Consider the following 23,678-nt stretch of genomic DNA (forward strand, 5'->3'; position numbering starts at 1 on the left):
AATCAACAAGTCAACAGTACCCCGATCTACCACTCAAGAGATCTGATGGACTCAAAAAGTGGGTTACGATTGCATATTAGTTTGAAAATCGACCGGATCCACCGTATTTTTACACGAGTGACTTCCGGTCTGCCCGATCCTAGCTAGTAGTATTGACGCAGGAGGGTCGCGTCTCGCATCAAATAATAAACTCTGCCGTTCTTTTCGCGTGCGTCGTGTTGAGCCGCGTCTGTGACTAGAGATGGAAATCTTTGGGTACCTAACGTTTCGATTACGATTCAGAGGCTCCGATTCGATTATAAATCGATTATTGATGTCACCCAAACCACAACCCCCTCCCCCCCGCTTTTAATGTTTTGTACATTGGTTCCAAAATAATTTTTAAAAAAAATTCTATTAGGCTAAACCAGGGGTGTCCCAACTTTTTGCAAAGGGGGCCAGATTTGATGTAGTAAAATGTGGGGGGCCGACCTTCGCTGACGTCCTTTACGTAGACAATATATTTAAGCAAATTTTAGCAAGCCATTCTGTGTGTCACATTTGCTTTAATATATTTTTAAAATTATTAATTTAAACAATCTCGCAACTAGCCTCTGTGGCGTTCTCTTTCGACTCTCGGGCTTTTGCAAAATACTGCTGCTGTAAAATTATGCTAGCTTCAGGTTGCTTCAATTTCTCGCTGCTCATCTTCCCTATAATCTTGTCGTACATGTCAACGTGTCATGTTTGGTAATATCGCCATTTTAGAAAATTGAAAGTAAAGGGTCACACGGGCTAATGTTGCTTGGAGTGCTGCTGCCTTTTAGTGGGTAAATGAGGAGCAGCATTTAGTGTGTAAGCTCCTTCATATGCTGGTAACAGTACTGCTGACCAATTTATTAAGTTTGTGTGCGGGCCAGAAGTTATTGATTTTATGACAGAGGCTGGGGGCCGGATTAAATTTGACCACAGGCCATATTTGGCCCCCAGGCCGGACTCTGGACATGTCTGGGCTAAACTAAACTAATATTTCAGTATCAAGTTAATAGTTAAAAACATTAAATAAAATACTCAAGCCCCGATTCTGTATCAGCAGCTTTAAACTACATTCAATGAATTTAATGATGTAAATCAACCGTCAAAGTTGATTAAATTGCTCCCGTTATTCCATAAATTCCCTTCTGTCTACTTACAACATGTCAGTTTTAAAACTGTTTCATGATTTAAAGATAGATTCAAGTCAAGATTTTGCCGATTTAGGAGTACTTTAGATAAAAAGTGAATTAGGTTCGCTACAACAGAGCCTTCAAGAGAAGTGTACTGCTTTAAGAATGCGGCTGTTTACAACGCGGCAACTACTAAATGGCAAGTCTGTCACTTTGCATCTAGTTCTCTTTATATGGTCTAACACCGCCGTCATCTGTTGTTAAGCATCTAATTCTACATATATGTGATATCTACTAGAGCCGTATGTGGCCGTATGTTTGTAGCTACTAGCAACTGGGCGTTGTTTGAACCAGCTGTCGGCCGCAGTCAGGTATTTTTATTTTTATAGCTAGCGGCATAATTCGAACATGATATTTGCTCTCGGTCCGTTCCTCATTGCGTCCCAAAGACCGCGCTGACTGTGTTTTAGTTCTGCTTTACCTGGTATAATTCAATAATCGGAATTTGGATGTTTGTGAATCGTTCTCAAATTTTCCATGGCCGAATCGCGAATAATCGGAAATTTTGCATGCCTCTATCTGGGACACGTCTAACACGTGGCCGCACTGCCACTGGTGTGCATTGGCTGATTGACTTTAACGCCCGCGTTTCACTGTGTTCTCGCAGCGGCCACGTTGTCGCGCCGTTGACGTTTCTGGGTTATACTGTCCTACCGCGTTGGTCCTCATTAGACGGAGTAAATATAATCAACACAAAGAAACTGTAACCCGATCGACTCACAGCCTCGAAAAGTAAGGGTTACCTTTAGAGATATGCCGATCGATCGGCACCCCGATCGATTGGGTCCGATCACGTCATTTTCAAAGTATCGGAATCGGCAAAAAAATATCGGACATGTGTTTTTTTAATATATATATATTTTTTAATTAAATCGTTTTCTAATTGTATTGAACATGACAGACGTAATGAGTTACACTCTTCCAGAGTCTTTAGTTTAAGCTTAAGGTAGGGTTATCACATTTATGGCGTTAATGGCGAGAAGTAATATTTTTCACATTTATCAGGTTACAATATTTAACGCAATTAACGCATGCGCTGCACGACCCACTCACGCATTGTCGTGTTCAATCTATGATAGCGCCGTTTTACCCATACAGTGTATAGAGCTAAAAGGCAGCGTAAAATGAGTAGAGTGAATTTGGGCAGCCTTTGGAGCCTTTTTTTAAATGGCTAAAACCTTACAATCCCTCTCCCAACTATTAGAATAATTGTGGGAAGCAATGTGGGGAAGAAAGGTAGTAGTTGATCTTTTTCTTAACACCCTACGTTATTTCCCAACGCAGAGAAGATATATCAATTGGTACCACGACGCACAGTCATGGTTGCACTTCACATCATGCATTTGGGCAGAACAGTTAAATGGCTACAGTATCATTTACTGAAAGCTCAACAAATACACTAGATGGCAATATTTAGTCACAATACACAAAGTCACATTTATCCTTTAAGAATTACAAGTCTTTCTATCCTTGGATCCCTCTCATAGAAAGAATGTTAATAATGTAAATGCCATCTTGAGGATTTATTGTCATAATAAACAAATACAGTACTTATGTACTGTATCTTGAATGTATATATTCGTCCGAGTTTTATTCATTTTTTTCTTAATGCTTTGCCAAAATGTATATGATCGGGAAAAATTATCGGGAATGATTGGAATTTAATCGGGAGCAAAAAAAAAAAGCAATCGGATCGGGAAATATCGGGATCGGCAGACACTCAAACTAAAACGATCGGGAGAAAAAAAACATGATCGGAACAACCCTAGTTAAATTTCATCAGAAACTCGTTTGGTAGGCCTCCGTTCCGAACCGAGCACCACGTACCGAAACGGTTCAATCTAAATACATGTACCGTTACACCCTTAATAATAAATCATATACGAATTATCTTAAAACAAATGTTCTCACAGTTATAAGAGGCAGCAATGAATTTTATTTGAACTGTTATATTTAAGAGAGAATGAGACAAGAGAAAAATGCATTTCAGGGGGTGTACATTTTAGAGAGTATTCCTAACTACTTAATATTTTGTATGTAGATTATTTAAAATTTGAAGGGTGGGACGTAAAATGTCCTACAATTCTGGAAGGATCCATCTGTTTTCAAATGTAAGGTGAATGTTGTCAGAAACCACTGAAGTACTAAGGATACTTGAAAGATCTACTTAAGTGCCACAAGAAAATAGTTGCACTTTGTTACTTCCTCTCACCCAAACGATCAACGCAATTTGGCTCTCAATCTCAAGAGTTCTTCCTTTCGGCCAGGCTTCCTGAGCAGGCTATCAGCGCGCTCGCAGGTTGGCAAGCGTGACGGGCCAGCTTGGCAGGAAGGAAGGCAGGCCGACAAGCGCAGAGATCTCCAGGGTGACTCAGGTCCGGTGCCCGTAGGGAGCGCATGTTTCCGACCGCTGCGGAATGCCAGAGAACAGGCCGAGCCTCGGCACGGCTTCCTTTTCAAACAAACTTTCTTCATGCTAGCTGGCTCTCGCTGGGCCCTGGCCAGCCACATGAGTGTACGTGTGGAGGAATATTTTGCAATTGTTAGAATAACACAGGAGGAGGCAGAGGGCGTGGGACAAAATAACTGCTCTCAGTTTTTTTCATTAGCTCTCCTGCGTTTTGATTTGTCCCATTTGTTTTAATTCAATGACTAACACTTTCCACACACTCCACTCATTAAGGATGCGTATTATACGATGTAATTGTTTTGTTCTACATGCTGGTTGGGATGGAGGACTCGGGTCACATGACTTCACTTGAGTCAGTCGCCAATTTTAGGACACGGAACTTGCTCAGCTAAACGTAGGAAAGACTCGGTTTGACTTGATCTGAGTGACTTGACAAGGCTTTGTGATTTAATTTCAAAATCTGTTGATATTTTTCCTTTTCATCCACCTTCTTGTTTTCCCTATTCCATCTAAGGAATTGGGGCAACCCTCCCCAAATCCCCATTTCACTTGCGATAGTCTTTTGAATTTTTTTACAACGATTAATTCTGTTGCTTCTGTGCAAGGTGAGCAAAATGTAGGAATTGTTTTTAATTTCCTTCACCCACCCTTTTATTTTTCCCTTTTTCATCTGAGAAATAAGGCAATCCTCTCCAAATCCCACGTCCACATGTGCTAGTGTTTTGAATTATGGTGTGATGATTAATTCTTTTGCTTCTGCACTATTCAAGGCATGGTGTGGAAGTTGTTTTTATTTCGCTCTTCCACCTAGTTTTTTCCCTTTTTCCACTGAAAGAACTGTAGCAACCCTCCCATGTGTGCTAGTCCTTTGAATTATGTTGTCCATCCATCCATCCATCCATCCATCCATCCATCCATCCATCCATCCATCCATCCATCCATCCATCCATCCATCCATCCATCCATCCATCATCTCCCGCTTGATCCGGGGTCGGGTCGTGGGGGCAGGAGCCTTAGCTAGGAACCCCAGAATTCCCTCTCCCCAGCCACTTCAACCAGCCCCTCCGGTAGGATCCCAAGGCGTTCCCAGGCCAGCCGAGAGACAGTCTCTCCACCGTGTCCTGGGTCGTCCATGGGGCCTCCCGCCGGTGGGACATATGTTCCTTAGGTAGGCTCAAGTTAAGAGTGAATTTCTCCGTTGTGATATCAATTACAACTAGGGTTGTTCTGATCTGATTTTTTGCTCCTGATCCGATCCCGATCGTTTTAGTTTGAGTATCTGCCGATCCCGATATTTTCCGATCCGATTGCTTTTTTTTTTTGCTCCCGATTCAATTCCAATCATTCCCGATAATTTTTCCCAATCATATACATTTTGGCAATGCATTAAGAGAAAAATGAATAAAACTCGGCCGAATATATACATTCAACATACAGTACATAAGTACTGTATTTGTTTATTATGACAATAAATCCTCAAGATGGCATTTACATTATTAACATTCTTTCTGTGAGAGGGATCCACGGATAGAAAGACTTGTAATTCTTAAAGGATAAATGTGACTTTGTATATTGTGACTAAATATTGCCATCTAGTGCATTTGTTGAGCTTTCAGTATATGATACTGCAGCCATTCAACCCAAATGCATGATGGGAAGTGCAACCATGACTGTGCCTAGGGGCACCAATTGATATGTCTTCTCTGTGTTGGGAAAGAACATAGGGTGTTAAGAAAATGATCAACTACCTACTTTCTTCCCATCATTGCCTCCCATGTTAATTTTAATTGCTGAGAGAGGGAATGTAAGGCTTTAGCCAAATAAAAAAAGGCTCCAAAGGCTGTCAAAATTCTCTCTACTCATTGTACGCTGCGTTTAGCCCTATATATTGGTAAAACGGCGCCTTTATAGATTGAATGCGACTATGCGTGAGTGGGTCGTGCAGTGCATGCGTTAATTATTTAACGTGATTAATTAAGGAAAAATAATTACCGCCGTTAACGCAATAACTTTGCTAGCCCTACTTTAAGCCAAAACTACTCTGGATGAGTGTAAGACATTTTGTCTGTAACGTTATATACAATTAGAAAACGATTAAAATATATATATATATATATATATATATATATATATATATATATATATATATATATATATATATAAAAGGCATGTCCGATATTTTTTTGCCGATTCCGATACTTTGAAAATGACGTGACATCTTTATATACAACCGCTAAATTGCTAACATCTTGGGTCAAAAATCGTAATTTTGATCAGCAAATATATTTTTTCATTCACCCACCACATCTCATTGGGTTTTCTGTTCAACTCCTTGTTGGCTTGATAATGCATAGTGGGGATAGCGGGGAGTATAAGGTTGGGGGTGCATGGGAGGGTGGAGCTGCCCGCTGGAATCTATTTCCCCACACCGTTAATTACAGAGCTGCTTCCCTGCCTGTCACAACAGCTGTCCCCGGCTTACCTGCGGATCAGCGCTGAAATCCTCCCACACCCAAGCACCTGCGTGCATGTGTGTGCATGTGTTTGTCAGGTTTGTTAGAGAGTAATCACAAGTGAATACCACGGATAACAGTCAACAATCAACAATATGACCGACTCTAGTTGCCTTCATGTTAGCTAACAAGTTGAATCAAAGATCTGGTTTGTTAATTAAAAAGTAGAAGTGAGGACTGGCACTGTAGTCAATATGACTCGCAGCGGAAGTGACCTCACGTCCTGTTTCACTTCACTTCACTGACCCTTTGCACATTCCTCTCACTTCACTCAATTACTGCTCACTTTCCATTCAGTTTAGCAGTTCGAATATGACATGGGCGGCACCTGCTGATATGTCCTTCTTTTGGACTCGCTCCTTCATGTGAAAGCGCCAGAACAAATTCTGGTAAAAATGTTACACAAGAGGTGGACCCGCGATCCCGGTACAGGCCAGAGCCGAATCCGGGAAGTATGCGAGAAACGTGGAGAGAAGAGAATCATGGCTCTGGCATTCCCAAGCAAAATAGAGGATGTTGGGAGCGGGCCAGGCTTGAGCAGCATCGATAAACATTCCACCGCAGGCTCCCCACCTTTGCTCCCCTCCTTGACTTTACTACTAATCCCACATACATTCTTCTTCATGTGATTTTCCAGTTCACCTTCACCCATTCCTGGTCAGTTTCATCTTTTCAAACGTACAGATTTATGGCGGAAGTCCAAAGCTTTTCCACAGAGGGCCACCTATGGAAAATGGGAAGAAAAGGGAAGGCACTTTACGTTGTGTTCAAGCTACAAACAATTCAATATGTTGTACAGTGGGGCAAATAAGTATTTAGTCAACCACTAACTGCGCAAGTTCTCCCACTTGAAAATATTAGCGAGGCCTGCAATTGTCAACATGGGTAAACCTCAACCATAAGAGACAGAATGTGGAAAAAAAAAAAAAAAAAAACTGAAAATCACATTGTTTTGATTTTTAAAGAATTTATTTGCAAATCATGGTGGAAAATAAGTATTTGGTCAATACCAAAAGTTGCTCTCAATACTTTGTTATGTACCCTGTGTTGGCAATAACGGAGGCCAAACGTTTTCTGCAACTCTTCGCAACCTTTTCACATACTGTTGCTGGTATTTTGGCCCATTCCTCCATGCAGATCTCCTCTAGAGCAGTGATGTTTTGGGGCTGTCTTTGGGCAACACGGACTTTCAACTCCCACCACAGATTTTCTATGGGGTTGAGATCTGGAGACTGGCCAGGCCTAGACCTTGAAATGCTTCTTAAGAAGCCACTCCTTTGTTGCCCTGGCTGTGTGTTTGGGATCATTGTCATGCTGAAAGACCCAGCCAAATCTCATCTTCAATGCCCTTGCTGATGGAAGGAGATTTTCACTCAAAATCTCTAGATACATGGCCCCATTCATTCTTTCCTTGACACAGATCAGTCGTCCTGGTCCCTTTGTAGAAAAACAGCCCCAAAGCATGATTTTTCCACCCCCCTGCTTCACAGTGGGTATGGTGTTCTTCGGATGCAATTCAGTATTCTTTCTCCTCCAAACACGAGAACCTGTGTTTCTACCAAAAAGTTCTATTTTGGTTTCATCTGACCATAACACATTCTCCCAGTCCTCTTCTCGGCACTTTAAAATTTGTTTTAATGAAATGTGTTTAATTTGACTTATTACTCACCTAATTTTAATTACAAAACATTATTTATACAGTGGGGCAAATAAGTATTTAGTCAACCACCAATTGTGCAAGTTGTCCTACTTGAAAAGATTAGAGAGGCCTGTAATTGTCAACATGGGTAAACCTCAACCATGAGAGACAGAATGTGGGGGAAAAAAAAAAAAAGAAAATCACATTGTTTGAATTTTAAAGGAAATAATGGGAAAAAAACAAAAAATCACATTCTTTGAATTTTAAAGAATTTATTTCCAAATTAGAGTGGAAAATAGGTATTTGGTCACCTACAAACAAGATTTCTGGCTGTCAAAGATCTTCTTCTAACGAGGTCTATCAAGGTCTAAGGAGGCTCCACTCGTTACCTGTATTAATGGCACCTGTTTTAACTCATTGTCGGTATAAAAGACACCTGTCCACAAACTCAGTCAGTCACACTCCAAACTCCACTATGGCCAAGACCAAGAGCTGTCGAAGGACACCAGAAACAAAATTGTAGACCTGCACCAGGCTGGGAAGACTGAATCTGCAATAGGTAAAACACTTGCTGTAAAGAAATCAACTGTGGGAGCAATTATTAGAAAATGGAAGACATACAAGACCACTGATAATCTCCCTCGATCTGGGGCTCCATGCAAAATCTCACCCCGTGGCGTCAAAATGATAACAAGAACGGTGAGCAAAAATCTCGGAACCACACGGGGGGACCTAATGAATGACCTACAGAGAGCTGGGACCACAGTAACAAAGGCTACTATCAGTAACACAATGCACCACCAGGGACTCGAATTCTGCACTGCCAGACGTGTCCCGCTGCTGAAGCCAGTACACATCCAGGCCGGTCTTCAGTTCGCTAGAGAGCATTTGGATGATCCAGAAGAGAACTGGGAGAATGTGTTATGGTCAGATGAAACCAAAATAGAACTTTTGGGTAGAACCACAGGTTCTCGTGCTTGGAGAGGAAAGAATACTGAATTGCATCCGAAGAACACCATACCCACTGTAAAGCAGGGGGGTGGAAACATCATGCTTTGGGGCAGTTTTTCTACAAAGGGACCAGGACGACTGATCTGTGTCAAGGAAAGAATGAATGGGGCCATGTATCTAGAGATTTTGAGTGAAAATCTCCTTCCATCAGCAAGGGCATTGAAGATGAGATGTGGCTGGCTCTTTCAGCATGACAATGATCCCAAACACACAGCCAGGGCAACAAAGGAGTGGCTTCGTAAGAAGCATTTCAAGGTCCTGGGGTGGCCTAGCCAGTCTCCAGATCTCAACCCCATAGAAAATCTGTGGCGGGAGTTGAAAGTCCGTGTTGCCCAACGACAGCCCCAAAACATCACTGCTCTAGAGGAGATCTGCATGGAGGAATGGGCCAAAATACCAGCAACAGTGTGTGAAAAGCTTGTGAAGAGTTACAGAAAACGTTTGGCCTCCGTTATTGCCAACAAAGGGTACATAACAAAGTATTGAGATGAACTTTTGGTATTGACCAAATACATATTTTCCACCATGATTTGCAAATACATTCTTTAAAAATCAAGCTGTGATTTTCTGTTTTTTTTTTCCTCCACATTCTGTCTCTCATGGTTGAGGTTTACCCATGTTGACAATTACAGGCCTCTCCAATATTTTCAAGTGGGAGAACTTGCACAATTAGTGGTTGACTAAATACTTATTTACCCCACTGTATTGAACATTTTCACTTGTTCCTATAAGCGTTTGATGCAGACTGCGCTCAATTTTATTATTATTAGAATATGTGGCAGACCAATTAAAAAACATGAAACATGCCACAAATGACCCACAGGTTAGACTTTGGTTAGGTTCTGTATTCTGTCTAGTGCTGAAAGGAAGTTGGGAAATGGGGTGTTCTCACTCCCCTAAAAAATGGAAGTAAGAAAACAAAACCCTCTTTCTTTACGCTGGCCGTTGCCGCAGGTGGAATCGATTCCTATTTGGCGGCCGTCACGCTCTGCGTGCGTGCACTTATTCAATTTTGCTAATGTGTGTGTGCAGCTGGAAAAGACATTGAGGGATGAAAAACAGTTATGTTATGTCATGCGTACATATGAACCTTCCAGTGTTTTACCATTCTGGGAATATCATAAGGTAAACACATGAATCTTAACTATAGGGGACATAGTGACATCTTACTGACAGATATAACAATGATACCAGAAGGAAAAGCAATGCAGAAATAAAGTTTGATTGGTTGATTGGGCTTGATGAATGCGCTATCAGCTGTTGTGGCTGCAGTGAAATGTTACTATGATACACTCGACGTATGGAGTGTATTTATGATAATGTATATACTAGAGATGTCGGGTCCGATCACGTCATTTTCAAAGTATCGAAATCAGCAAAAAAATATCGGACATGCCTTTTTTTGATAAATATATATATATATATATATATACATATATATATATATTTTTTTAATTCAATCGTTTTCTAATTGTATTTAACGTTACAGACATAATATGTTACACTCATCCAGAGTCTTTAGTTTAGGCTTAAGGTAGGGTTATCTAATTTATCCCGTTAACGGCGGTAATTTTTTTTTTTTTTTAATTTATCACGTTAAAATATTTAACACAATTAACACATGCGCTGCACGACCCACTCACGCATTGTCGCGTTCAATCTGAAAAGGAGCCGTTTTACCTATACAGTATATAGAGCTAAAAGGCAGCGTAAAATGAGTAGAGTGAATTTTGGCAGCCTTTGGAGCCTTTTTTTAATTGGCTAAAGCCTTACAATCCCTCTCTCTACGATTAGAAATATTGTGGGAAGCAATGTGGGGAAGAAAAGTAGTAATTGATCTTTTTCTTAACACCCTATGTTATTTCCCAACGCAGAGAAGATATATCAATTGGTACCACTACGCACAATCATGGTTGCACTTCCCATCATGCATTTGGGCAGAACAGTTAAATGGCTACAGTATCATTTACTGAAAGCTCAACAAATACACTAGATGGCAATATTTATTCACAATATACAAAGTCACATTTATCCTTTAAGAATTACAAGTCTTTCTATCCGTGGATCCCTCTCATAGAAAGAATGTTAATAATGTAAATGCCATCTTGAGGATTTATTGTCATAATAAACAAATACAGTACTTATGTACTGTATGTTGAATGTATATATTCGTCCGAGTTTTATTCATTTTTTTTCTTAATGTATTGCCAAAATGTATATGATGGGGAAAAATGATCGGGAATGATTGGAATTGAATCGGGAGCAAAAAAAAAAAAAGCAATCGGATCGGGAAATATCGGGATCAGCAGATACTCAAACTAAAACGATTGGATCGGGAGCAAAAAAAACATGATCGGAACAACTCTAGTATATACTAGAGGCGTGCGAAATTTCTGATTCTTAAATTATTCGCGATTCGGCCGCGGAAGATTCGAGAACGATTCACAAACATCCAGATTCCGATTATTGAATTATACCAGGTAAAATGGAAGTAAAACATAGCGCGGTCTTTGGGACGCAATGAGGAACGGACTGAGAGTAAATATCATGTTCAACTCATGCCGCTAGATAAAAAAACAATTATACCTAACTGCGGCTGACAGCAGCTACAAACAACGCCCAGTTGCTAGTTGCTACAAACATACGGCTACAGTAGATATCATATATATGTAGAACTAGATGCAAAATGACAGACGACGGCGGTGTTAGAACATGTATTATTAAACCGAGATGCGAAATGACAGACTTTCCGGCGCTAGTAAACAGCCGCCATCTCAAAGCAGTACTAAAGCAGTGACTTCTCTAGAAGGCTCTGTTGTAGCAAACCTAATTAACTTTTTATCTAAAATACTCCTAAATCGGCAGAATCTTGTCTTGAATATAAATGATGAAATAGTTTTAAAACTTTGACAAAAGTAGACAAAAGGGAAATTATGGAATAACGGGAGCAATTTTAACAACTATAACAGTTGATTCACAACATTAAATTAATTGAATATAGTTTAAAGCTGCTGATTCAGAATGGGGACTGGAGTATTTTATTTACTGTTATTTTTGTATATTTGTTTACTGTTATATGCTAACTTGATACTGAAATAGTAGTTTGGTTAAGCCTGAGAGGATTTTTAAACAATTTTGGAACTAATGTACAAAACATTTAGAAAAAAAAAAGGAGGGGGGTGCATCAATAATCGTTTTATAATCGAATCGGAGCCTCTGAATCGTAATCGTAATCGAATCGTTAGGTGCCCAAAGATTCCCAGCTCTAGTATATACACAGTTAAACTGTATGATATTCAATGTAATGCAAATATGATGCATTCAGAGTGTGTAGATGTTAAATATACTGTCATGTAAATCTGGTGAACTCAAGGTGTATCGCTATTGAATCCGATTTACTGTAAAAGTATGGTACATAATAGCTATACGCAACATTAAATGTGACCTATACTGGATATGCAAATGTGATACTGTATTCAAGAAATGTGTACATACAGTGCTGGCCAAAAATATTGGCACCCCTGCAAATCTGTCAGATAATGCTCAATTTCTCCAAGAAAATGATTGCAATTACATTTGGTAGTAATATCTTAATTTATTTTGCTTGCAATTAAAAAACACAAAAGAAAAAAAATGAATGAAAAAAAAAATCGTCATTTTACACAAAACTCCAAAAACAGGCTGGACAAAAGCACTGGCACACTCAGTCTAATACTTGGAAGCACAACCTTCAGACGAAATAACTGCGAACAACTGCTTCCGGTATCCATGAATGAGTTTCTTACAATGCTCTGCTGGAATTTTATACCATTTTTCTTTGGTGGACCGTTCCAGGTCTCTTCGATTTGAAGGGTGATTTCTCCAAACTGCCATTTTCAGATCTCTCCAAAGGTGTTCTATTGGATTCAGGTCTGGACTCATTGCTGGCTACTTAAGAAGTCTCCAGTACTTCCTCTCAAACCGTTTTCTAATGCTTTTTGAAATGTGTTTTGTGTCATTGTCCTGCTGGAAGACCCATGACCTCTGAGGGAGACCTAGCTTTCTCACACTGGGCCCTACATTATGCTGCAAAATTTGTTGGTAGTCTTCAGACTTCATAATGCCATGCACACAGTCAAGCAGTCCAGTCCCAGAGCAAGCAAAGCAACCCTAAAACATCAGGGGACCGCCGCCATGTTTGACTGTGGGGACTGTGTTCTTCTCTTTGAAGGCCTTGTTTTTATTTCCTGTAAAATGTATGTTGATGTCTTTTCCCAAAAAGCTCTACTTTTGTCTCATCTGACCTGAAAACATTCTCCCAAAACGCTTTTGGCTTTCTGAGGAAATTTTTGGCAAACTCCAGCCTGGATTTTTTATGTCTCTGGGTCAGAAGTGCGGTCTTCCAAGTATCTTACAAGAGAGTCTCTTTTCATTCAGACATCAGCGGATAGTACGGGTTGACACTGTTGTACCCTCGGACTGCAGGATGTTAGTCCAGGTTCTTTATTCACCATCCGCACAATCCTTTGTTGAAATCTCTCGTCAATTTTTCTTTTCCGTACACATCTAGGGAGGTTATCCACAGTGCCATGGGCTTTAAACTTATTGATGACGCTGCACACAGTAGACACAGGAAAATTCAGGTCTTTTGAGATGGACTTGTAGCCTTGAGATTGCCCGTGCTTCCTCACAATTTTGTGTCTCAAGTCCTCACAGAGTTCTTTGGTCTTCTTTCTTTTCTCCATGCTCAATGTGGTACACACAAGGACACAGGACAAAGGTTGAGTCAACTTTAATCCATTTTAACTAGCTGCAAGTGTGATTTATTTATTGCCACCACCTGTTATGTGCCTCAGGTAACTAACAGGTGCATTTAATTACACAAATTACAGAAGCGTCACATGATTTTTCAAAGGGTGCCGATACTTTTGTCTGGTCCATTTTTAGAGTTTTTTGTAAAATCATAATGTTTTTTTTTTTCATTCTCTTTTGTGTTTTTCATTGCAAGCTAAATAATTTAAGATATTACTGCCAAAGCATTTGTAATTGCAATCATTTTCTGGGAGAAATTGAGCATTATCTGACAGAATTGCAGGGGTGCCAATACTTTTGGCCAGAAGTGTTCACTGTTAGATGAACAGTATACAGTATTTAACATGATAGATGATTAAATATTAGTAGATCATTAAACATGCTTTAAATTTCAAAAGTACATATGTATATACTGTATTTACACCAGTCAAGGGCGGATATCCCGGGGTGACTGGGAGGGGACATGTCCCCCTCAATAATTTGGGACACAATAAGCATTTTTGGAGCTGTAGACTTAATCTACTTAATCTAATCTAAAGTAATATCGATTCAGTTCTCATTTTAGTTGCGCAATAATGTGACATTTAAATATTAGAATCTTTCTCTCACCCCTCCCTGCATGAGTACCTAGAGCGCAACTCTGCAACATCATGGAAGACATCCAGTGGCGTGGGAAGTGGGGTCCAGACCCGGCGGCATGGGCGGGCATTAGGGGGCCGTGCCCGCCCTGAGGGACGGCTGTGCCCGCCCTAGCTCGATTAAACTGTACTGTGTAATTTAAAAAAAAAAAAAAAATCTTCCACAAAAACACACACACACGGGGAGAATGAACCCTATATTCCAGTGTTTTTCAACCAATTGTGCCGCCGCCGTGAGAGATCGTCAGGTGTGCCGCGAGAAATTATCCAATGTCGCTTTTTTTTTTAACATCGTCGGGCAAAGTTGCAGTAGGACGGAAGGAATGGGGGAAAAGTTTTCGGTTGTGCGCAGATGAGTCGTGTTGCGTTCATGAACTGCTCGGATTTCTAGGCATCAGCCACCTTGCTCTCCGTAACAATGTGGACCCCAACACTTCTACTGTTCATTATTTGACTCGTCAAGTGTCGATATATACAAAAGTGTCCTTTCCATTTTATCCATATGTGACGACCGTTAATCCTCCCTCTTTTTTTATTCCAACACATTATCGAGGACAGCTAGGTGGAAGATGCCTAGAAATCCGAGCAGTTCTTGAACGCGACATGAGCGGCTATCGGGCGCCATGGCGTCATACAAGTTTAAACGTCATCTCAAACGCCCGTCGCTTCAGAACAAGTCGATGGATTATTTTGTACGCCTTCATGAAAACACAGAGAAATGGGCAACTTTTTGAGAAAAACTACAAAGGTAAATAAGAACGCCCTGAAAGCCAGTTACTTTGTTGCTAAATCCCAAAAGTCCCAAACTGTGACAGAGACGTTAATACTACCTGTCTGCAAAGCCGTTGTCAGCGAGACGACCAGCCCTGATGTGCTTAAATGCATTGCTCAAGTCCCCTGTCTGATAGTTTTTCAAGCCTAATTGCTAAACGTTTCACATTGAGTAAGTATAAATACTGAGAAATTATTTTTTAATTAAATCTACTATACAGAAAGTAATTATGGAACATTTTGGTGTGGTGTGCCGCGACATTTTTTCCAACGTAAAAACGTCCCGTGACTCAGAAAAGGTTGAAAAACACTGCTCTAGTTATCCTATCTTGATCTGTTGTCATTCAATTCAACCAATCAGAGCAGCGAATGTAGGCAATTTCTAGCCAATCACAGATAAGGGGGGCGGGCTGAGTAGCCGGCCATTGTGTACTGCGATTTAGTGACGGGATCTGTCGTTCACTTGAGTAAACGAATCCATTCCGGTTCGTTCAGTAAAACGATTCGTTCAAACGAATCGTTCAACGAATCGTTCGCCCCCCTCATCTCCCTCCCCACCCAAATGAATCGTTCGGTTAGTGAACGGGAAGTGACGTTGCCGAACGAATCACCAAAGACCGCTTCGCAGTATAACTGAACGGGAAGTGACATTGCTTGGTCCCTCCCTCTCTTGCACATTGACCACTCGTCGTAGTTTCAGAAATGAGTGACAGGCGATATCATTCTGCTCTCAGAGACAGCCTCGTCTCCCTCCCGCTGCTGCAAAAGCGAGGGAGAACCTCCGCGTCGTCTGTCCTAGTTCTATGGGCTCAAAGTCATGGCTCGTGCTTGCATTTCGAATTAGGACACGGTTAAACATTTTCCTTTTGAGGGGGAAGTCGGGGTTTGGGGTCGGGGGCGCACGGACTTTCTTTAGCATGATCTTGCTCACATATACAATGCTGCTGCTAACAGCCAACGCGGCATGCCTGCTGTCACGAAAATAAAAATAAATCGAAAGTTTAATTTCTAATTATGGAACGGCCAACACATCATATTAACCTCTCGCTCTGTTGTATTTTTGTTTTTTATTATTAAGATGATCGTTTTGAATTTTTGCACTGGTATTAATAAATAAAATAATCCGGTCAGCTCCCCTGTCGTCCCCGCATCTCAGATCGTCAAATGCTGACGAGAAATAATTTTTTGCTTTATGATTTCGCCTTTCTACTCTCATTAGTCTGTTAAGAAAAATGTAGACATATTGCGACATCTCCCGTGTCCGCGCGCTTTGTTTTTGGGGCGCTTGAGTAGCACATGATGGACGGATTGACATAATTTGTCAAACCAACCGACACCCTCTGACACGAAAAAAAAAAAAAAAAAACACGGAAAAAATTGACATGTATATACAGTTTCATTGCAAATCAGTATTATGGTGATCATACTAAATATTATTTTTTTTCTGTGCACATATGAGGTACATATCGCTGCCATGAAGCCTCCATATAGTGACAGTTCTCTGCCCGCTTCACTGCCGTCACGCGACCGCAGCTCAGGTTTTGCTTGCCTCGTAGCTACGCGTGTTTTAAATTACTGTAAATTTGATAGTATATCGTCATAGGCACAGTCCCGAGTCTGTTGAGAAAAGTAGAACACTAAACCATGCTCGCTAGATTTGTGTGGTGTTTTTGTCTTTTTGAGCAGCATTTGATAGGCTCCACGTTAACAAATATGTGACAAAGTCGTTTCCTTTCATTTTATGACTCGTTCACCGCATAGTCATTACTGGAAAGTCAAGTTAGCAGCAAGCTAGGTCAGGAACCGGAGGACCGAATCACTGAACGGGAAGTGACAAAACTCAGTCTTTCCCCCCTGCCTGCACGCTGGCTGCTTATTGGCCACACGTGGAAATGAGTGACATACGCCATGATTCTGTTTCCGCTCCCTCCCCTGCCCGCGATGAGGCTGGCGTCTGATTGGTCGTGTGCGATGTCAGAAGACGCTGCCGCTTGCTCAACGCCCTCCCACGCAGCGAACAAGCGCCACCAACTTCATAGAACGAATCAGTGCAGATGGTGATTAGTTCGGTCTCGTTCACCCAAACAATTCGTTCAAAAAGAACGAATCGTTCGCGACCGATACAACACTACTGCGATTGGATAGGGATTGCTCCGGTTACAGAAATGGCGATTGAGCGGCTCCTCCGTTGCTAATTCAAATTGGAATGGACATCCGTTTTTTTTTCAAGAAACTAAAGACGAACTCAAGCCATGACAAAGACGCGGCCGAAAGTCAACATGAAGGGATAGCGCTGCCACCTCCTGCAGTTTCACTGACTGACACTATCATCAGAAAATATAACGGGTAAAAACGCCACTGTTACGGCTAAATTTACATTGAAGAAGTGTGCCCCCCCCAAAAAATGTAATGCCCCCCCTGTAATTTCTTTCTGCAGCCGGGTCTGTGAAGCACCTCCTGGTGTTGGGAAGGAAAAAAAAGTGTGTCAGTAGATTCTTTTTGTTGTTGTTATTATTAAAATAAATGAATAAAACATTGAAACAATAGAGTATTTAACATTAAGGATTAAATATACTTGTATACGTTGGAAAAAGGTTTTTTTGTTGTTGTTAATTGGTCACCACTTGACACCTTGCTTTCTACCGGGTCACGTTAAATAAGGCGCTATTGGAAAAGTTAACTCTTGACAGAGGAGGCGTTAACATAGCGCTAAAAAGAAGTAGTGATTTTTTTCTTTATAAAAACAGCAAAATTTTCTCAAATTCAAGTAGAGTTTTAAAATGAAAATTAGGGCTGTCAAACGATTAAAAATTTTAATCAAGTTAATTACAGCTTTAAAATTAATTAATCGTAATTAATCGCAATTCAAACCATCTATAAAATATGCCATATTTTTCTGTAAATTATTTTTGGAATGAAAAGATAAGACACAAGACGGATATATACATTCAACATAGTGTACATAAGTACTGTATTTGTTTATTCTAACAATAAATCAACAAGATGGCATTAACATTATTAATATTCTCTTAAAGCGATCCATGGATAAAAAAAAAACTTGTAGTTCTTAAAATATAAATGTTAGTACAAGTTATAGAAATTTTATATTAAAACCCCTCTTAATGTTTTCGTTTTATTGAAATTTGTAAAATTTTCAATCAAGAAATAAACTAGTAGCTCGCCATTGTTGATGTCATTACACCATGCTCACTCCCCAAACCCATAAAATCATTTGGACCCAAGCGCCAGCAGAGGGCGCCAAACAACAAAAAACAAGTAACAAGCGGACATTACACTGCTGTCATTTTAATCTGAGCGGGGCATGTGCGTTAATTGCGTCAAATATTTTAACGTGATTAATTAAAATAATTAATTACCGCCCGTTAACGCGATAATTTTGACAGCCCTAATGAAAATGATTATGATGATAGTTCTATCTACTTTTGGTGTCTTTAAATAGGTAACACATGCTTGCATTGTAGCCATATTATTGTTTGTTGTTGCTGTTGAGCTGTCGCCGTGCAGAGTGCTGTTGGATATTTGTGCGCAATTTATTTGAGTGTGAAAAGTGGGTGTTAAACCGAGGATTATTGGACCTTTTAGTTTTCAAATGCGTTTTTGTGTCATTGCGACGTCTAGCTGCGGGGATTTGCATTATAATACACAGGGGCTTTTATTTCCAGTACAAAAACTCCAACACACACTGTAGGTGAAACAGAATGCTGTTTTTGTAGTAGCCTAGTGGTAGCACGTAAACTGTCCAGCATGCGTGTGTACTGCCTTTGTGCAAACTTTGTATGGAGAAAAAGCACAAGCATGACAAATTTGGACAGAAACGGCTGTTTTTGGAAGGAGAAAAAACAAAATAAAATCCGCAGCACCCCCTGCTGTAAGGGACTTCCAGCGCCCCTGCCAAGTGGTGAAGATAACTTTGTGAATGGCAACAACTGTCTGGAACGGATGATGATATCTGATGATGATACATAACATTTGTTTTAATCATTTGGTTCTAAGTCTGGACTCAGCCAGTGCTAAGAAAGATACTAGTATCCCTGTTTAAAGATTAAAGTTACAAATTGCAGTTAAAGATGCTGTACAACACGTTTACATTTATCACTGGCCCCCCAAAACAAGTCCTCTCTAAAATTTTACAGTTTATTGTCCCCTCCCAATTTTGGAAGTGGATCCCCGCCCCTGACACCAGTGTATTATCACATTATTCAGCTTTGAAAAGTGTAACTCTTGCACGACTAACCATTTTTTTTGTTCTTAATCCGGCAGGGAAAAACTACTCAGAGACTACCAAGAACTCCAAAAACGTCTCACTATCCTTCAACATTGCCGAGATCCGGGCAAGCGTGGGTAACTCCCGCTTGCTGACCACCGCCGAGTTGCGGATGCTCATCAAGAATCCATCCATACAAAGCGAGCAGAGGGTGGAACTGTACCGCGGCGTGGGCTCGTCGGCCCGATACTTGGCATCCCGCTTTATCACCAACCAGTTGAAGGACAAGTGGCTCTCCTTTGACGTAACCGAGACCTTACAGGACTGGATCCAAGGAAATGGTAAGACCTCACACCTTCTAGTCTGAACCAGACCAGAGAACCGGACTCGATTTGCCGATTCTAGGACTTACTATCAGCTGTGTTCAAAACTCTTACATTTCAAATGTCAATCCTGGCAGAGGACGAGCAGGGATTCGAACTCCGGCTTTTCTGTGAATGCAGCCAGAGGAGCGCCGATGCCGCTTTTAGCTTCTCCATCTCCGGGATTGAAAGCGATCGGAGCGACGTCGGGGTATTAAAGCAGATGACCCAGCAGCCGCCCTTCATCTTGACCAGGTCCATCCCAGTCAGTGCCAGTGGCCAGCTCAGTTCAAGGAAAAGACGCTCCACGGACACGCGTGACACCTGCACTGCGTAAGTCTCAAAACACAACGCCATGCAAAAATGCCGCAATAAGTATGGGACACGTCATAACTGACAAAGTTCCCTCTGCAGCCAGACAGAGACCTGTTGTGTAAGGAGCCTGTACATCGACTTCAGGAAAGACCTGGGCTGGAAGTGGATCCACCGGCCAACCGGTTACCATGCCAACTACTGCATGGGTTCCTGCACATACATCTGGAATGCTGAGAACAAATACTCTCAGGTAGGGAGCGAGCTCAAAGTAGATCTAATTTAGCTTTTACTTCTCTGTTAATCAAAACATGTCCTAGACTAAGAACTAAAATGCATTAAGATGATTAGTATTCCAGATTTGTTCTTCGCTGTTGACCTCTTCACTCAAAGTTTAAGAACCATCGGTAATAACTCCCATCAGGGACTGAATGTTGAATGCAAAGCTAATTTTGACCACAGGAAACTGAGTAATTTACCATGGCCAAAAGGAAACTGGGTATGGGGCGTGTTGTGTTGCTCATTTCTCATTGGAATTTTTCCAAGTCCAAGAACAGCAAGAGCTAGAATTCTGGAACTGTACGTGAAAATCGGCAAACGTTGACTCACGGCAACTGATTTGGGTGGGAGTGGAGGATTGTTAAAGATGTTAATTTCCTAAAACAACTTCTTAAATTCTGAACTCAGGGTCTGGATTCTTCAAATGCATGTCTCTGCCGAGTTTCTCCCACAGGATAGTTGTTGCTGTCACAAGGTGTGGCTCGCGAGTAAACTGTTTTGCAAATCCGCTGTGAGGTGGTAAAACATTTCATTGATGCTAAAATTTCACATGAATTGAGCCAATTTTTAGGGAGAGGTGCCTTACACGTTGCTCTACCCAAGATAATGATGGACGTCCAATCGTGTGGCATCTAATTACCCTTCTCCTGAGAATTTTAAATGAGTTCATCACCAGTGTTGGGAATAATGCCGTTATAAATAACGCCGTTACTTAACGGCGTTATTTTTTTCAGTGATGGGGTAATCTAACTAATTATTTTTTCCGCCGTTACAACGCTGTTACCGTTACTGACGGTCAAAAGCGGTGCGTTACTTACTCTGAATAAATTGAAGAAACTACCAGCCGTAGCGAGTCTACTCTGCTCTGTTTATTTGTCATCCAAGACTTGGGGTGCGTTCAGGTTCATGGCAATGAAAATAGTAAATACACATAGCCTACCTTTGCAAGAGCGATGGAGTTGCCGTTTGATACGGTCATAATGTGCAGGTCCTGCACCCATCCGCAGTAAAACTGTTCGTAGCTTTGTAGCGATGTGTAATTTCGGAATCGCTGATGAGTTTAGTAACATACACCAAACAATAAATACAGCAGAATGTCCATTTCGCGTAATTGTGGAAGCCCGTCGACATCTTTACTCCATTTGTTTTCGGCTTGCTCGTGATGGTCAACAAACATTGTTCACATCCTTCAGTTTGATCCCATATCTGTTCTTCGCTTTAGTAACGAGTTTGTCTCTTTATCGAACTGGCAAGTTAAAGTTTAATGTCCCGCGAGCCAGACCTGCTTCCAATATGGCTGCGTTGTTGTCAAATCTCACGTGATCCCCCATTCTGTTACGTAAACGCTCGAGCCTAATAGCGCACATACTTCAGAGCCGGTTGTTTATATGTGAATTGTCTCGGCCTATGTTTGTATATGTGTATTTGTTGTTAATAAAGTTTGTTTTTAAAAAATTAATAAATAAATAAAAAAACCTTCAGAGCCGGTGTTTTCACACACAAACCGGAACAGCGCGAGCGGCAAACACACACATGCAAAACAGATGCAGAGGGATATGATGGCAGAGGATTCAGAGGAAAATTTGTCCTTTACGAGGTGGAGATATAAACACTATTTCAAGTTGGTCGAAATTAAAGGAAAGAGCGTGCATGTAAAGTGTAATTTATGTCCCGGGGCAAAGCTTTTGTCGACATCTGTGGTAAGCAATTCAAATCTGTTTATTTTTGTTGCACTTCAAGTGTAGGATAAATCTGTTGCTGGTGAGGTGCAATAAATATTACAAGGTTCTATAACACAACTACCTGTCTGTTCTTCTCTATTCAACTGACTCGAATACTGTTCAGAAAATTTCAAATTCTTTGACATACAACTTCTTTTTAAAGTAACGAAAATAGTTACTTTCCCTGGTAACTAGTTACTTTTACTATAGAGTAATTCAGTTACTGACTCAGTTACTTTTTGGAAGAAGTAGTGAGTAACTGTAACTAATTACTTTTTTAAAGTAACGTGCCCAACACTGTTCATCACTAGTAGACATCCAATCCATTTTAAATGGGTGGACGAGAGGGTCAGCCATCATTTTTCAATTGGATTGGATGTCCCACGCATTCAATGGCAGACAATGAGTTAAACAGTGTCTGACTGAGCTATGATACCAATTACCTGACATTCATGAGTATGCAGTAATTTGGTATTAAACAGTCTGGGCTTCCGTGCTGAAGCTGCTGCACCCGCAACCCAACCTCGGATTAGTGGGAGAAAATGGATGGATGGACCTTTTTTATTTTTGTTTAATGCAGTATCGGTGCCGTGTCGGTTGGGGGGTTGCGGCAGTGGCTGGGGGTCCCTGTGGGAGGACAGCGCTGGGGACGGGTGTGAGGGCGTTGGCATGTCCCCTCATCCCTTCCATGAGGGCCGGTTAATGGGTGTACAGATGGTTTGGCGACCACCCTGGGTCCCATGATGATGGTGGTGGCCCCTTTGCCGGAGCTGCGGGGGGAGTTGTGGGCCACGCTTGCCCCACCCACCACACACACACACACACACACCACCTAGACTGGCTGGGGCGGTGCAACGGTCCTGGTGCGGCACCCGCGCAGAATTTTCCACTTTTTTGTAGGGCTATCACACTTCTGAGTGGGTTCACGCATGAATGGGTGCAATTAGGCACACTCAGGTAGAGAGACTGTCGGTGCCAGGATTAGCGATCAGGCAGCATAGAATAGGATGTCAACATATCCACACTTAAATTTGATTTACACAATACTAGGTTGCCCTACTCACATTGCTGAATTGTGTACTCTTCACCCTGCCAAATCACCTCTCCTTTTGACTCACCTGCCCTCCTCTTTCTCCTCGGTTATCAGTCCCACCACATGGTATCCGCGGGTAAATACAATTCGCTAATGATAGCACTAGGGCTGCAGTTATTGATTATTTTAGTAGTGGATTAGTCGATGAACTAGTTACTTCGAATAATTGAGTAATCAGACAAACATAAAAAAATTAAAATACCTTACCTGGGCCTTAAACGGTATAAAAAATAAATAAGGCTCGATGTACAACAAAACAACAATTGGCTAACTTACATAGCAAAGGTCCACTAGCTTAAATGCTATAAAATACGAATGTTAAAAAAAACATTTTTTTTTTTACAATGCTCTTAACAAATGATTCAGACACATATTCCCACAAAAAATGCTTAATATACCTTTAAAATAAATTATGAATGCATTGAAAAAAAAACATTAGCTCAAACAAAAACCTAGCTTATGTTTGTTTTGACAGGGAGCAGCTGGATTTGGCCATGTAAAATGAGGCAGACTAGAGGGCAGTGTATCCACCCAAATCAATAAAACTAAATGCAAACACTTTCAAAAACAAACCATCGCAACACCACTTTCATTAAACGAATACTCAAAGCAGCAAAATTTCATTTGAATCTTTTTTTCTAATTGAATACTCGAGTTAATCGATTAAACGTTGCAGCACTAGATAGCACCACTATGTCTATTGGTAGC

The 23,678-nt window shown here is 41.0% G+C and overlaps 1 protein-coding gene across 1 annotated transcript in view; it reads left to right on the plus strand.

Moving 5' to 3' along the window:
• The window catches only part of LOC130911106 (transforming growth factor beta-1 proprotein-like), a 48,324-nt gene that overhangs the window by 15,873 nt on the left and 8,773 nt on the right, over window positions 1-23,678 (plus strand). Inside the window, exons 2-4 of the mRNA XM_057828820.1 lie at window positions 19,260-19,544; window positions 19,664-19,898; window positions 19,980-20,130. Of these exons, the coding sequence (XP_057684803.1) occupies window positions 19,260-19,544; window positions 19,664-19,898; window positions 19,980-20,130 (671 nt within the window). The remainder of the gene's footprint in view (window positions 1-19,259; window positions 19,545-19,663; window positions 19,899-19,979; window positions 20,131-23,678) is intronic.

This window comes from Corythoichthys intestinalis, unplaced genomic scaffold (assembly GCF_030265065.1).
Source record: "Corythoichthys intestinalis isolate RoL2023-P3 unplaced genomic scaffold, ASM3026506v1 HiC_scaffold_23, whole genome shotgun sequence".
In the NCBI taxonomy this organism is placed as follows: Eukaryota; Metazoa; Chordata; class Actinopteri; order Syngnathiformes; family Syngnathidae; genus Corythoichthys; species Corythoichthys intestinalis.